Source organism: Vanacampus margaritifer, chromosome 4 (assembly GCF_051991255.1).
Source record: "Vanacampus margaritifer isolate UIUO_Vmar chromosome 4, RoL_Vmar_1.0, whole genome shotgun sequence".
In the NCBI taxonomy this organism is placed as follows: domain Eukaryota; kingdom Metazoa; phylum Chordata; class Actinopteri; order Syngnathiformes; family Syngnathidae; genus Vanacampus; species Vanacampus margaritifer.
This window is the reverse complement of record NC_135435.1, coordinates 6,753,724-6,770,138: the sequence shown is the minus strand read 5'-3', so window position 1 is coordinate 6,770,138 and position 16,415 is coordinate 6,753,724. Positions and strand designations below refer to the sequence as shown.

The 16,415-nt window shown below is 42.6% G+C and overlaps 1 protein-coding gene across 2 annotated transcripts in view; it reads left to right on the top strand.

The window, feature by feature from the left end:
- Window positions 1-15,794, top strand: part of LOC144050638 (uncharacterized) — a 37,008-nt gene extending 21,214 nt beyond the window's left edge. The window contains exon 14 of one of the 2 annotated variants that reach the window (XM_077564060.1): window positions 15,549-15,794. In XM_077564060.1, the coding sequence (XP_077420186.1) occupies window positions 15,549-15,553 (5 nt within the window). In that variant the 3' untranslated portion in view covers window positions 15,554-15,794. Of the gene's footprint in view, window positions 1-13,133; window positions 13,268-15,548 lie in introns of those variants that run through there. The other variant, XM_077564058.1, reaches the window with a different exon arrangement.
- The last annotated feature ends 621 nt before the right edge of the window (window positions 15,795-16,415 follow it).

Here is a 16,415-nt window from a genome sequence, read left to right as displayed (position 1 = left end):
TGTCATGTGCTCCTATTGACTCAGCGGCGCAAAGCCTCATGGTCTGTGTAGTTCACAATGTTGTGTTTGGCTGAAGCAGACCAAAAGTTTTTCTTTTGTTTTTTAACGGTGATGTTGAAAAATACATCCTGATGTGACTGATTCATAGAAGTGATAACCGCCACAATGGCCACAACTAATAAACTAACCACCAGAGGATGCTCGAACTGCACAAATGGAATGCAACCTCGACTTTTTAACAGATGTGCTGCTTTTAATGTTGTGACATGACAACGTCGATATTCTGACACTTTTAATATCGCAATATCACAATATTGCTGTTAACATTACATAACTATTGTTAAGTGAGCTGTCAAGTGTGCCACTCCAATGGTATTCTCAAAGGTGTATTCTAAGAGTGTATGAATCATCAAATCAGTAACTTTAAATAAACACATTTCATAGCGAGTGCAGCCAGGGAGTATTTTAAGTTCAGTTGTAAAAGTGTAACACAACAGCAAAAACATAACAGGCACCTAAGATTGGAAAAATCTGTTGTTTTAAGTCTTAAATTAGCATTTTTAGATGGCCAAGTAAAATGTTTGTTGGCCTCAACTTGCCTTGGGGTCAACTGCCCTCTCTGCTATGCAGGTCTTGGTTGTCATTTTTCATTTTTTGGGGGGAATACAGTAATTGGCAAGTCAAGTTACACACTCACAGGCTCTTTCAGTGGAAGGGCAGATTGCACTTGGCATGACAGTTAATTTCAAAGCATTTAAATGTTGACTTTAACTCGTGTATTTGAGGGTTTTTTTGTCAGCCAGTTTCACAAGATGATATTTTGTTTGATTATGGCTGGATAGATAATGGTTTTATAATAGTGTATGTCACTGGTGTCCAAACTATGGCTTGGGGGCCATTTGCGGCCCGCCATCCATTTTTCAATGGCCCACGGCATATATTAAAAATGGCATTTAACACGGCCCAAGACTAGTTAAAAAAAGGAAAGGGATGGAGGTGGGTACCTCATCTTTAATAGAAGGCAGTTATGTAGCAGTTTTTAGAAATAACAACATAAAATATAAAAATTTAAATATACTGTAGAGTACAGGCCAAAAGTTTGGACACTCACTCATCTCAGTCAATGTGTTTGCTTTATTCTCAAAACTTTAGAATGTACATGTGGAGTTATGTACTAAAGGTGAAATAAGTGAAAATAAGTTTTAGCTTCTAGTTTCTTCCAAATAGCCACCTTTTGCTCTGGGTAATGCCTTGCACAGTCTTGGCATTCTCACCTCTGGGAACTCCTTCAATACTGTTGGAAAACCATTTCAGGTGACCACTCTTGAAGCTCATCGAGGGAGTGTGAAAAAAAAAATTAGAGCAAAGAGTGACTATTTTGAAGAAACGAGAATAGAAAACATGTTTTCAATTATTTCACCTCTTTTTTTATAAGGACATAACTCCACATGTTTTCAATCAAAATGTTGATGCCTTCAGTGAGAATCGACAATGTAAATAGTCATGAAAATAAAGAAAATGCATTGCATCAGGTGTGCCCAAACTTTTGGCCTGTACTGTATACAGTAATTGCTTGCTTCATTGATTTCAGTATGTTTAAATTAAAGTCAAACCATTTCAAAGCGACCCTTGCATCCTTTCATTTATCTGTGACCCTCGAAATAAATAGTTTGGATACTCCTGGTTTATATGTTAGACTAATTTAAGTGTTTGTGTTAATTGAGGCCAAGTCAGATTTGTTCTTATTGCAGAAAAGTGCAAAAGTACAGAAGCATATTGCATTAATTTGAAAAAAAAAAAAGTCCTGTTTTTCTGACTAATTTTTTGGTGGAGCTTTGTTTTTTGAGTATTTTTTTTTCTGTTTTATTGAATATTTTACCCCCAGTTTTTTTGAGTATTAATTTTTTCAGTTTAAAAAAAATATTTTCCTGTTTTTCTGAATATTTTTTTAAAGGGGTTTTCCCTCAGAGATTAGAGAACAAACCACAATACAGCATAGACATTCATTCCTTTGAGAGCCAGTAAGTAAACATGACCATCTTATTGCATATGGAGGTGACACAACGAGGCTGTTTTGGACTCAGACGCAGAGGAAGAGGTGGAGGGTAAAGCAGCTTTTAATTAACAAAACAAAAGCTCTTCAATGAGAGAGGAAAAATAAAGACTATACAAACATTAACTGAAAGCGCTCCAAAAGGGAGGAAGTTCACAACTACATTCAAAAACAAAAATCACTCTATGACCAAACAAAACTAAGCTATACAAAATTACAAACAAAGGTTCTCTCACGAGACAAGGCAAATAAAGGCAATTGGATATCAAGGCTGTGGTCTATGGCAGGCTTCAGTGGCTCAAACGAAAACACTTCGGCACAAGACAGGGGAAAACGCAGACTATTTAACACATGAGGGTAATGGGGAACAGGTGGAAACAATCAGGGTTGACACAGACACCACACGAGGAAGGGCAAGTGACCTGAAACGAGAGGAGTCAGACTTTTCACAATAAAACAGGAAATGACAAGACACCCTCACCGCGGTGTGACAGTACCCCTCCCCCTAAGGCCGACTCCTGACGGCCCAGGCTGGTCAGGATGATCCCTAAAAAAGTCTTCAATTAGAGAGTCATCCATGATGAAGCGGGAAGGTATCCACTGTCTTTCCTTGGGCCCATACCCCTCCCAGTCCACCAAGAACTGCCTGCCCCGGCCCCGCTTGCGGACGGCCAGCAATCGCTTGACTTTGTAGACGGGCCCCCCATCCACAATCACAGGAGGCAGCGGAGGCGTAGGAGCTGGAACCAGAGAACTCTCCTTGACTGGCTTGACTTGGCTTACGTGGAACGTTGGGTGAACACGCAAGGACCGAGGCAGGCGAAGACGGACCGCGGCCGGGTTGATCACCTTGGAGATGGGGTATGGGCCCACAAACAGAGGCGCCAACTTTTGGCATGGCACCTTTAAATGCAGATGTTTGGCTGACAACCACACTTTGTTCCCTGGCTGGTATACTGGAGCAGGTCTCCTTTTCCGATCCGCTGCTCGCTTGCCTCTGTCCCTCTGGCGCTCCAGAACCTGCCGAGCGGCTGCCCAGACGCGATGGCAACGACTGACCAAGGCATGGGCTGAGGGAACAGAGGCCTCAGACTCTAGGTTAGGAAAAAAAGGAGGGTCGTATCCAAAAACGCATTTGAAGGGGGTGAGTCCAGTAGCAGAGGTGGGCAGGGAATTATGGGCAAACTCAACCCAAACCAGGTTTTTGCTCCTCGATGCCGGGTTCTGAGATACAAGGCACCGTAGACCGGTTTCCAGCTGCTGGTTGAGACGTTCCGACTGACCGTTAGCCTCAGGGTGGTACCCTGAGGTTAGGCTGGCTTTGGCGCCTATTAGGCGGCAAAATTCCTTCCAAAAGCGTGACACAAACTGGGGGCCCCCGATCCGACACAATGTCTCTAGGGAACCCGTAAACTCGAAAAACGTGTTTAATCATGACCTCAGCCGTTTCCTTGGCTGAGGGAAGCTTTGACAAGGCTAAGAATCGGACCATCTTAGAAAATCGGTCAACTACTGTGAGAACGGTGGTCTTTCCTTTGGAGAGAGGAAGTCCCGTGACAAAATCCAGGGAAATTTCAGCCCATGGTCGAGAAGGAATGGGAAGAGGCTGTAGCAGACCCATGCGCGATCTGGTGGATGTCTTGTTTCGAGCACATACCGAGCAGGCATCGATGTACTCCCGGACCTCCGGCTCCATGGAAGGCCACCAGAAACGCCGGGAGATGGCATAAATTGTCCATCGAACTCCCGGATGACAGGATAGAAGCGAGGTGTGACCCCAATGGATCACCTGTGGGCGCAGCTGCTCTGGAACAAATAGCCTATTCGCCGGGCACCCTTTTGGTGGGGTTGCCTCCCCGTTAGCTTGTTTCACTTCTCTCTCGATAGGCCATGTCACGGCTCCAATCACACAGTCCGGCGAAAGGATGGTCTCTGGTTCCTTAGTTACAGGCTCAGGATCGTAGAGACGGGACAGGGCGTCGGGTTTGACGTTTTGGGACCCTGGCCTGTAAGTGAGAGAGAAGGAAAACCGATTGAAGAACAGTGCCCATCTTGCCTGGCGTGAGTTGAGTCTCTTGGCTTTGCGTATATATTCCAGGTTCTTGTGATCGGTCCAGACCACGAATGGATGCTTTGCCCCCTCAAGCCAGTGCCTCCACTCTTCCAGAGCAAGCTTGACGGCCAGAAGCTCTTTGTCCCCAACGTCATAGTTCCGCTCGGCCTTGGATAATCGTCGTGAAAAGAATGCGCAGGGGTGCATCTTTCCATCCTTCTCTGCGCGTTGAGACAGGACAGCTCCGATCCCCTCATTGGATGCATCCACTTCCACCATGAATTGCCGCTGTGGATCTGGTACTATGAGGATCGGCGCTGTGACAAATAGTTTCTTGAGTTCTTCAAAAGTGGCTTCAGCCGCCGGTGACCAACTGAACCTCACCAGAGTGGAGGTGAGGGCATGCAGAGGGGCAGCTATTGCGCTGAACCCTCTGATGAAGCGTCTGTAGAAGTTTGCGAACCCGAGGAACTGCTGAACCTTCTTGCGGCTAACAGGAGTGGGCCACTCCGTCACAGCCCTAGTTTTAGCCGGGTCCATCTGAACCCTCCCCGGAGCTATGACGAAACCCAAAAAAGAGACGGTTCCAGCATGAAAGACGCATTTCTCGGCCTTAACATACAGTTTGTGCTCCAGCAGTCTTTGAAGAACTTTGGAAACATGGATCTGATGAGTGGCTAGATCTGTCGAGTATATGAGTATGTCGTCTAAATAAACATATACAAACTGGTCCAGAAAGTCTCTCAACACGTCATTGATCATGGCCTGGAACACTGCAGGAGCGTTAGTGAGTCCGAAGGGCATGACCAGGTATTCACAATGGCCACTAGGTGTATTGAACCCTGTCTTCCACTCATCCCCCTCTCGGATCCTAATGAGGTGGTAGGCGTTGCGCAAGTCCAATTTAGTAAAGATCGTGGCTTGTTGGAGATTTTCAAAGACGGAGGACATGAGAGGAAGAGGGTAGCGGTTCTTTATCGTAATGTCATTAAGGGGGCTATAGTCTATACATGGCCGTAAAGAACCATCTTTCTTCCCCACAAAAAAGAAACCTGCTCCCGCTGGTGATGAGGAAGGACGAATCAGTCCAACCTTCAGAGAAGTTTCGATGTAATCCCTAAGAGCCGCCTTCTCTGGTCCTGAAACAGAATATAGGCGTCCCTTGGGAATGGTGGAACCAGGAATCAGTTCTATGGCAGTCATAGGCACGATGGGGTGGGAGCGACATGGCCTTGGTCTTGCTGAAGATCTCCTGGAGGTGATGGTAGCATGGAGGCACGGCACTCAAATTCGGGTATTCTGCGTCTGTGAAGGATTTGACAGAAATGTGATCAACCGTGGTGATGTCTACTTCTCGGTTTGGTGAACCAATCCCATGGCTCACACAATTCTTTCCCTATCCCAGAACTTCGCCAGTTACCCAGTCTACATGGGGATTGTGTGCACACAACCAAGGGTGTCCTAGGACCAGGGTCCGTGAAGGAGACTGAAAAACTAGGTGCTCCTTATGTTTGCCGACTTGGAGCTGGATGGGTTCTGTGATGTGCGTAATAATAAATAGTTCACTTCCATTCAGGGCCCTAGCCTTAATGGGCTTGATTAACGGCTCAGTCTTGGCTCCTAAATGTCTCACCAGCCCCCAGTCAATTAGGCTCTCGTCGGCCCCAGAATCTATCAGGGCATAGAGGTCTGTGGGAGTGGTGTGATGGTTGATCCTCACTGACGTGAGTCTGCGTGGAGCCGCTGCCAGAGTCGTGACTTGACTCACCTCTTGGGTCCTTTTGGCTGGGCAGGCGACCACGAGGTGATCTCGGTTCCCGCAGTAGAAACACAGCCCTTCCCGCTGTCGACGCCGTCTCTCCTCCAGCGAGATCCGCGCTCTGCCCAGTTGCATGGGCTCTTCCTCTGGTTGCGCGGGAGCTGGTTGGCGCTGAACTGACAGAGATCCGAGAGGAGCTGACCCCCCTGATGTTGAGAAGCGCGGGAAACCCTCCATTGTCCTGGTCCGGCGAGCGCGGCTCTGCGTCACCTCCTGCAGCCGATGATCCGTCCGTATGGCCAGGGCGATGAGGGAGTCCAAATCCGGTGGAAGATCGACTGCGATGAGAAGCTCCTGGATGGACGTTGTCAGGCCCTTGAGAAAAACGTCGTAGAGCGCCGTGGTGTTCCAGCCACTCTCTGCCGCAAGAGTGCGGAAGCGTATGGCATAGTCACTCACGGAGTCCCTTCCTTGGATCAGACTGCTTAGCTGCCGGGCCTTTTCTCGGTCGGAACAGGCTGGGTCAAAGACTCCCTGAAGAGCGGCTCGGAATTTCGGGGCGGAGCTGCAAAGTGGGGAACAGCGGGCCCACTCTGCCGTGGCCCAGGCTCTGGCTCTTCCAGTCAGGTGAGAGATCATGAAAGCCACCCTTGAACGATCTGTGGGAAAAGCCTGGGGGGAGTACTCAAAATGAATGTCACAGTCTGTTAAAAAGGCCTTGCATTGTCCTGGCTCTCCAGAGAATCGCTCAGGAGAGGCTAACTTGATCCCTGATCCGGTATATGGCACGGGTAGAATCGGCAAGGTAGCTTGAGTCTCTGGCTCGGCCGGAGGGCTATTGGTGCGACTTCGAGCACCCGGAATCTGAGCTGAAAGCTCAGTCATTTGCGTTGCCATGGCGGTCTGAAACTCCTCCTGTCGGCGTAGACGGGCATCCTGAGCCCGCAAAGCTGCGATCCATTGCTCTCTTTCTGCTGAGTCCATGCTGGCCGAAGTGTTCTGACACAACGAGGCTGTTTTGGACTCAGACGCAGAGGAAGAGGTGGAGGGTAAAGCAGCTTTTAATTAACAAAACAAAAGCTCTTCAATGAGAGAGGAAAAATAAAGACTATACAAACATTAACTGAAAGCGCTCCAAAAGGGAGGAAGTTCACAACTACATTCAAAAACAAAAATCACTCTATGACTAAACAAAACTAAGCTATACAAAATTACAAACAAAGGTTCTCTCACGAGACAAGGCAAATAAAGGCGACAAGGCAATTGGATATCAAGGCTGTGGTCTATGGCAGGCTTCAGTGGCTCAAACGAAAACACTTCGGCACAAGACAGGGGAAAACGCAGACTATTTAACACATGAGGGTAATGGGGAACAGGTGGAAACAATCAGGGATCAGGGTTGACACAGACACCACACGAGGAAGGGCAAGTGACCTGAAACGAGAGGAGTCAGACTTTTCACAATAAAACAGGAAATGACAAGACACCCTCACCGCTGTGTGACAGGAGGTATGCGGGAAAGTGTCCGCTTCCGCTATTAGCGAGTCTGCAACAAGTCACTTAGAGTTCAGAGGTTATAAAATTTTTATTTATTTTTCTGAATATTTTTTTTCTGTTTTTTAAAATAATTATTTTCCCAGTTTTTCTGGATAACCCCCTCCCTGTTTTTCTTAGTTTTTCTTTTTTTTTCAGCCTGTTTTTCTGAATATTTTTTTGACAAAAAAAAAATTCGGTAAAACAGAATTTTTTTTTCTCAGAAAAACGGAAATTTAAAAACAAAAAAGCTCCCCAAAAAAATTAGTCAGAAAAACAGGAGTTGTTTTTTTGTTTCCAAGTGAATGCAATACGCTTCTGTAGAAAAGGAACAGAATCACATTTACTACGACACAACTTATTTGCAGCCATGTATCACCTCACAGTTGAGGTGAATTTGCTGAATTGTAATTACAAACTAAAAAGTGTTTTAGGAAAATGCCAGAAATTAAAGAAAACTTTAAATTTTAAACTTAGCAGTGTAATAAATGAAGTTCAAGATAGTACTGGTATATTGGGATAAAGAAGTCTTGACATCACAAATGAAATCCCATATGATTAAAGATCTTTTTTCTTTTTTTTCTTTTTAAGACAGTATGGGGGACATTCAGAGTCAAAACCTGTATTTCCAGTCTATAGTCTTGCTTTTACAGCAGAAATAATCTCTAAATTGTGAAGTTTGACACTAATATGTAATGCACTTTCTTCACTTCACTTCCTTTTTATTATTAGTCTGCATACTGAAGATCCAACCAGCGGAACATCATCATTAACTTCCACATTGCTGTTTGTATTGTTTCAGTCCCACAAAAAAACAAAAACAACAACAACAACAACAAAAACAGGCAATGCTATTATTTGATTCACAGTTTCATTTTAAACATTTAGATCACACAACCCATTATATCATCATATCTCCACTTTGTTTTCCTGGCTTCTTTGATTGGCCAAACACTGAATGACATACTGTACGTATTTCCCTCCAAGTCCAACCTACACAATCGTTCTGTCCAATAGTCATTTAAAAATGCATCATCTTAGTTGAATTAGGAATGTAAATCCAAATTTATTGCAGAGGTTTAAAAGTCAGCAGTTAACACCTATAAATACAAATATGTAGCTTGGTAAATGATGTAGTCCTACTCGTAAACTAATCAACCTCGCCTGTAAACTTATTATAAAATTCAAAAGGTTCCTATTTTAATATGATGAAACAACCCCAGATACATCTGCACATGTTACATTTCGTTTGTTTGTCCATCCACATTCATTATCTGAACCGCTTATCTTTTAATTGGGTCCAAATCCTCTAGCTATCCTATTGAAGTCCTTGCGATCATCCTCCTGAGTTTTTCGTTTCAGCAGTCCCCTTTCAAACACTGTTGCTATTTTTGTCAGTGGCTTCTCTGCTGCTTCTTTCAATTTCCTTGCATCAAATCGAGGACTGTACAGCAAAACCGGTAGGCGATTGACAAAGGATGGAAGCTCTTCCTGGATGTCTTTGGGGGCCTTTTTCTTTTCGGAATCCTTTTTGGTGGAGTTGATCTGGTGCATGATTCGATCTTTGGTGGAGAACATCTGGAAGAGGAGGGCATCCCACATCCTCAGCGCCCTGGGACTCTCCTGGTTCTTGACCAAGTCTTGATTATCACACTGCTCTGCTGACAACTGCTGCTTACTTTCAAAATCATTTTTTTTGTTGTCACTGGACTCATCCTGAAATTTGGCCAATGGCTCTGGAAAGGCTGGTTCATCTGGTTCAACTATCATGTGTTTTTTGAGGCGTGTCCATCCACTGAGTTTAGCCTTAAGGCCTTTTGGTTTCTGGGCTGCCTTTGGCTCGGTAGGCGAGGGAGATGTTCCTGGTCCAATTGTCTTTTTCTCAGCAATTGAAGATACAGTTGATGTCACTGACTTCATGGAGGGTTCGACTTCTGGTCTTTGCACCATTCCTGGTGTATCCTTCATCTTCAAAACACCCCTGTCTTTGAGTCCAGTGATTTTCTGAGATAGCAGTGACGTTCCTTTGTTTGGGGATGGAGTTGAGACTGATACTGAGGCCTGAGGCAAAGAGGCAGGAGTGGGAGAATCAATGACAGCAGCTTTAACTATGGATGATTTCATGACAGTATCTGTCGCTGGCTTTGTAGGGGAAATGCTCTCAACTGGCTGCTCTGTCAAATGCTGGTCCTTACTGGCAGAAAGGTTTGTATGGACTGGATTCTGGGAGTTTACACCAGAAGGTTTTCTTTCTATAGTGGCAGAAGAAGGGCGCATTTCAACCTGCTTAGATGGATGTGTGTTAGGACTGCCAATCAAATGATGGAGAGAAGGGCTTGTTTTGGTTTCCATGTTTATTCCGAACTTTGATTGACTGATTTTTGATTGGGAATCTGGTTTAACAGAGACCCAAGCAGTGCTGGAAGTTGTATTTAAAGAAATGGCCTCATTTTGCACAGGTGCTGAGGAGGGGCGTTTGTTCATAGGTGTATGGCAGGACTGACTTAACAAACATTTAAATGGCTGTGTTGGTGTATTGCAAAGTCTTGGTTCTTGTAACAAAACGGCTCGTGGGACAACCAAAGATTTTGTTGGACTTAGTGGGGCAGGAACAGATTGAGTCACTTTAGCCTGAGTCGTAGCAGATTGCATATTTACAGCATTATGTGAGATGCTTTTCATATTTACATTATGAATATCAGTTTCAACAGCTGTACTTGCTTCTTTAGCAAAGTGCCTTGTTTTTTCTGCTTGAGTCTGAATGCCTGAGAAATTCACAGAATTGTGAACTTTTTCATCAGACTTTGGCTTTTGACTCTGTTCTGCATTGTTATTCAGCATGTTTGCAGTCACACAGTCATTAGAATTTAAAACCCTTTTCACAGGATTTTGAATTACAGTTCCTTTATATGGTGTTAAAAGAGGTCCATTTTCAAAGTTTTCAGCTGGTTTATTAACAGATTGTTCTGTTGTTGTTACTGGTGTCCAAAGCTGAGGACTTTCTTGAGTCACATGCCTCATTATAGGGCTTGAGGGCACATTACGTTGGATGTGCGGTGTATTACATGCCGGTTTACCACTAATAATTGGCTCTGTTAAAATAACCTCAGTGGCAGGGAGATTTCCACCAATGTTCCATCGATTTGACTTAGTAGTTTCCGGAACACCTCTTTGTTTTAGGTTTTTCTTAAGATCACCTAATTCCAGAGGGGAAGCCATGTTTGTGGTTGTGTTGCTTAACGTATGTGATCCTACGAATTGTGTGTTGGATTGTTTACCAATACAGTCAAGCATGTTCAGCAGTGTTTTCCCATTTGAGGTATTTTTTGTATCTGTAAATTTTGCTTTTTCAGATATGGCAGGAGACTCTCCTGGTAATTTTTCAGCCACAAAACCAATGCCGTTGGTTGACAGAGAAGGCACATCACAATTGTGTGCTAGTACTTTCATATTTGTCAGGTCTATAGTATTTGGATTTTGAATTGTTATAGATGCTTGCCGTCCGTCTGTTGAGGCCTTGCTGGCAGTAATGTTGCAATTTTCTTCATGATTAACTTTACCTTGCAATCTGGAGGCTGGAACGAAATTGTTACTTGTTTTGTAGAGCATTACAGTTTCTATATTTGGTTGGTGGTCTCTCTCCAAAGGGAATATGTTATGGTATTTGGTTGTACTCATTGGTATGTCATGGAGCTTGGTATCATGCATTGGGTTATTGGTTGACAAAGTATTTACAGGGCTAGGGCATGTTTTCAAAGCACAAGCGTCTCCTAGGAAACACATTTTGTGACTTACTGTCTCACTGAGTCGGTGATTGTGTGCACAACTCGCAGAAGCTGTTACAGGCTCATGTTGAAGTGTTGATTCTGTCGGAGTGATAGTTGGGTTTTTAATTTCAGTGTCAAATTGGCAGCCTCTGTTCGCCTTTTCAAGGATTTCGATAGTTACGCCAGAGAGTAGAATGTCATCAGTGTTAACATTAGCGTGTAGAATAAATTCAGGTCTTTCTTTCATTTGTCTTTGACCATGTGAAGCTTTGTTATCCATTTTGATTAAAGGCTTAGTCTTTGGTGAATTATTTACATTATTGGCTGCTATTGAGCCAACACCACTTACACTTTTGCCAAGCTTTTGCTTTGAATTTTCGATGTTGAATCCAAAAGCCTTGGTCTGTTTTTTGTCATTTTCTGCACATTTCTCAGCATCTATCACTTTTACAATACACTTCGTTTCCTTAATTGACTCTTGCCCTACCAGCTTTGGGATTGCATCAAAGAAACTGCTGCTATTGTTTAGGCATGGGGTCATATTTAAAACTGACTCTGCAGGAAACATTGTGACAGTCGGTGTGTGTACCTCACCTGCTTTAGGAATTGGCATTGGAACCTCAGAGTATGATGCCTTTCGTGTAGATACATCAACTGTGGACTGACACATATGTTTCTGTACCAAACCAAGAGGAAGTTCAGGTCTTATTTTTTCCAAACTAGATGTTTGAAATGAAGGGATTTCCACATGTTGAGTTTTGACTTCATGACTTTTCTCAAATTTGTCTTTGTTATTTTTGACAGTCCGCGCTGTTAGGGGTTTTGATTCCCTTGGCTTTGAAATTGATTGCACAGTATTTGCAGATGCATTCTCCAATGATGGTAGCTTTTGGTGTCCATTAAGTTGTTTTGTTGAATCAAATTTTGAGACACCAACGTCATCCTCCTGCGTTTTGGTGAAAGAGGTCAGTTCAATTCTGCGGCAGACAAGGCTTTGATAAGACGTTAGAGTTCGAATCCCGCCATGAGCAGCATACTGAAGAGGAGTAAGTCCATAATATGTTGATTGTGCTCTTGATTTGGAGGTGGCCAATGATATTTGATTCTCCAGTAGTGATGACAATGACTTGCGAGCCCCGGCAACTGGACGATGGTAGGTGGGCGGCATGTGTCTCAAGCTTGCGGATTCTTGTGGATAAATCAATGCTGTCTGAGTCTTTGGTGCAGTGCAAAGAAATGATGGGACTTTTGGCAAATGTGCAGATTCTCGTTCTAAAATTTGGTCTGTTTTCAAGTTTGGGACAGATTCTCGAAGGGCAGAGTCAGGCATGGTAGCATTTGATGTTGAAATCTCTCTAGAAATGGCAACGTCAATGGGAATGCTTAAAGTACTCCTGCAGGTATTTTGGATTCCATTCCCTTTATTAACATTCTGCTGTACTTCTTTCTTAGCAGCACACATTTTACCATAAAGAGACTCGACGGAAACTGAGGGCGCAAATCCATTTTGACAGGACTTCAAAGCTGTACTTGTTACAGACAATCCAGGATCGGTTTCAGATATTTCACAAGAGGGAGTGAATACTCTCGACTGTGTGCAAGATGCGGTCTTGGGTTTTCCATATAAGATTGTGGGCACAGCTGGTTTCAGATCTTTTGTTTCTTCTGCAGCTTTTTTCTCCATGTATGTAAGTGCTAATGATTCTTCTTTGTAGGTTGGGTTGATCACTGTAAGGTCTGGATTGCCAGAAGGCTTAGTGATCTCATTTAATGTTGCTTTTGATGTATACATAGATTTTTTTGGGCCATCACATCTAGTCTCTTGGGATAATTGCCTTACAAAGTTACCATTACTGACAGGTCTGGGAGTCCAAGACGTTGACGTATGGAGTAGAGGGCACTCTCTTGAAATAGTGTTTGTTTCGATATGGTTGGGAATAAAATGAGATTTTTGTGTGTTTGAAACAGATAACAGCACAGGAGGAAAAGGAGACAGATCTGCAACTTGAGAAGGTGTTGGGTTTGAACCATAGCTGAGGATATCTGAAGATCGTGTCAAGTTTTGAGTTGATATTTTAGGATTGGACTCAGACACAGTGACAGGATGGACTGTTGTGACTGACCTAAGGGAATTTGATGACACTGAATTGAAAGCCCCTTGAAGTGATGATGGCGGAACCTGCTCCGTTCTTGGTATGGCGATTGGATTTATAGGTGTCGTCAAGTCAGGAGTCAATTCATCAAATAAGAATGCGGAGCATTCGTATAGTGGTGCCACCTGCTCTTCAGAACTCTTGATCTGTCTTTTGTAAGTCTGTGGTAGAACACCATCAATTTGCTTGTAGGAGCTGCTTTCAATGAGGGGAATTGCAGATGCAGACTGGTCAAAGGAGTCCAGTGGTAAATTGGACCACAAGGATTCTACAGTGCAGACTGAATCTGGTGTCTTTGGTGGGCTGGACAGGTCACTGTGCTCGAGATCTGTGCTGGCTTCATTGACAGGTGACAAGCAGGACCGAAATGGGATGGGTGTCTGAGAGAGACTGCCCTTTTTCTTGACTCTCTTCTTCTTTAGTTTTTGAAGTCTCACATTGTCTTTAGCAGGTTTTGGGAGTAAGGGTGGTGGATATTGCTGGGAAAGACCAGACTCAAACCCGTTGCTTACTTCCATCAGCATGGCAAGTCCTGCAAAAGATACACATATCAACAAACTGGCCTAGTTTCCATACAAAATGTTCAAATTACAATAAGCTTCAGAGCAGAAATGTCCTGCATCCCATGGAGTACAGAAATAGACAGGTGTAATTTTTGTTAATTTTTTTTTTTAATTCAAGGCTATTAATTGTCATATAAATATACAGTGCATTTAGAAAGTATACACATCACTTCATTGTATTCCAAAATGAATAGTTTCTTTTTTTTCTTTTCCCCCCTCAAAATCCTATACACAACATCTTATAATGAAACAAATGTATTCAAATACACATTTAAAAAACAAAAAGAAAACCATACGTACATAATTATTCTCAGCCTATTGTTGATGTTTCTGAAAATGATGTATGACCCAATCTTGGCACACTTTGTACAGTTTCACCCATCTTCCTTAAAAGCGCCTTGTTGGATGGGGAAAGCCCCCCAGAGGTGCTCATTGGGATTCAATCTGGGCTGTGGCGGGGCCACACAAGGACATTCACAGAGTTGCCACCAAGCCACTCCTTGATGTATTGGCTGTGTGTTCAGGGTCATCCTGCAAATAAATGTTCACCCTTATCCGAGGTCACAAGTGCTCTGGAGCAGGTTTTCTTCCAGGATGTCCCTGTTCTTTGCCCAACCCCGTTTTGCATGGAAAGCGCATTTTGGGGTTTAAAAAAAGTCCAATGCATTTCAACGGGCTTCTGTTAAACACAGATTTTTGCTTGTCACGGGCCAGCCACGTATTCTCTACAAATAGTGGGTGTCCACTATATTCCATTTTGAAATAAGACTGTAAAATAAAATATTGTGGAAAATGTGAAGTGATGTGAATACAGATGACTTGACTTGACTTTATGGAAGTTGTGTTTACTGTATATTCTTATGGGAATTAACCACTACCAGGTCCTAGCTTTGTATTGCCACCACTATGCAACAGAAATAAAGCATAATAATCAATTAATGTCTGCTCTGAGTCATCTTGTAAATGTGTGCTTTTATTTATTTTTTGTGCATATGTGCACATGTGAGTGTACAAGAGAGCACATTTAAAAAAATAAAATAAAATACTTGCCAGCCACAGAGCAAGTGAACAAAACATAAAAGTTCATCAAGGGCAAGAAATGTCAGGTTTTAGATTACTCTCCAGACTTAAACCATATGGAGCATGAATTTAACCGGCAAACTGACTGAAAGGAATAACCCTCCAAAACAAATATGAAAAGGGCTACAGTGAAATCATGACAAATAAATTGAAGAATGCAAACATTTGGTCATGCCATCTGGTCACAGGCTTGATTTTGTTTATTTTCAAACCACAGCAAATAGAGGAAATTTAACATTATGAAAGCCAAATAAATAAGTTGCCTATCCCAGAGATTTACTGGAAATTGTGTGAATATTGTCAGCTCAAAATGTATCTTATGATAATCTAACATGTTTGCACTTGTTAAAAAAAAACAAAAAACTGCACTTTTAAAAGAAAAGTTTAACTCCACACATCTTTTTGTTACCAAAATCTAATTTAATTTAAAAAACCCTTTGGGTCAAATATTTGTATTTGATTAAAACATTTTCAATAATTAGTTTATTTTTACATATGCATATTGGACTTCTACATCCACATTGATTGATTGATTGATTGATTGATTGATTGATTGAAAGTGTTTTTTGTTTCCTTTTTTTTCTCAGCCTGAAGAAAACAGAAGTGGAACATGACATTTTGGATTTTTGTGATTTGTGATTACAGTTGTCTATATATTTCAACATTTATCATATCAATTTACTCAAATGTTCTAAAGATTCCATGTCAAACCTATTTGTCGTTTTAGCAAAAATTTGAGAGCAGATGTACTCCTCTGTTTACTAGACTGTTATTCATCAATACTACAGTACTTAATCTTGGAATTGAATAAAATAATTATCTATTTTTCTTAATCGCATGTGATTTCTCTGATTTGTTTTACTGCATAAATCATTCTCCAGTTTGCATATATCGTGTTCATGTCCACCATGTTCTACTCCGGATTCTTCTTGCCTGCTCTGACACTGTATAAGATAGCTTCATGACTCTGAGCTAAATCTGTAGCTGAAATTAGAATATGAGCTCTCATCACTGACTCATTTACACATTTTGAATGTCTTAATTGGGTCCTGAAGATGATGCCCTCCTACCAAAGGCAATACTATTAGAAATAGAAAGGCACGTAAAGCTCTTGCTTATGGCAAGGATGCATTGAACTGATGACAAGCATCTTATGAAAATAGTCTCCCAAGGAGGTGGTCAAATTCGAGCATGACCTTGGCATGATATAAAAGTAACCAAGACATGCAGAAGAGGGTAAGAGGTGCACACATGCAGGAGTCGCAGAGACTTTTAGCCAATGAGGAAGTACTTGGGAAACAAATATATTAGCTGAAGAAAGCGAGACGTTTTTTTGGTTTCATTCAAAGGCAGCAAACGTAACACGAAAAAACAGTTGCTCCTGTAATGAATGCATTTGTATAATTCTGACTTTGCCACAGATCAGAGTTATTTTTATTCACCAAGATGGAATT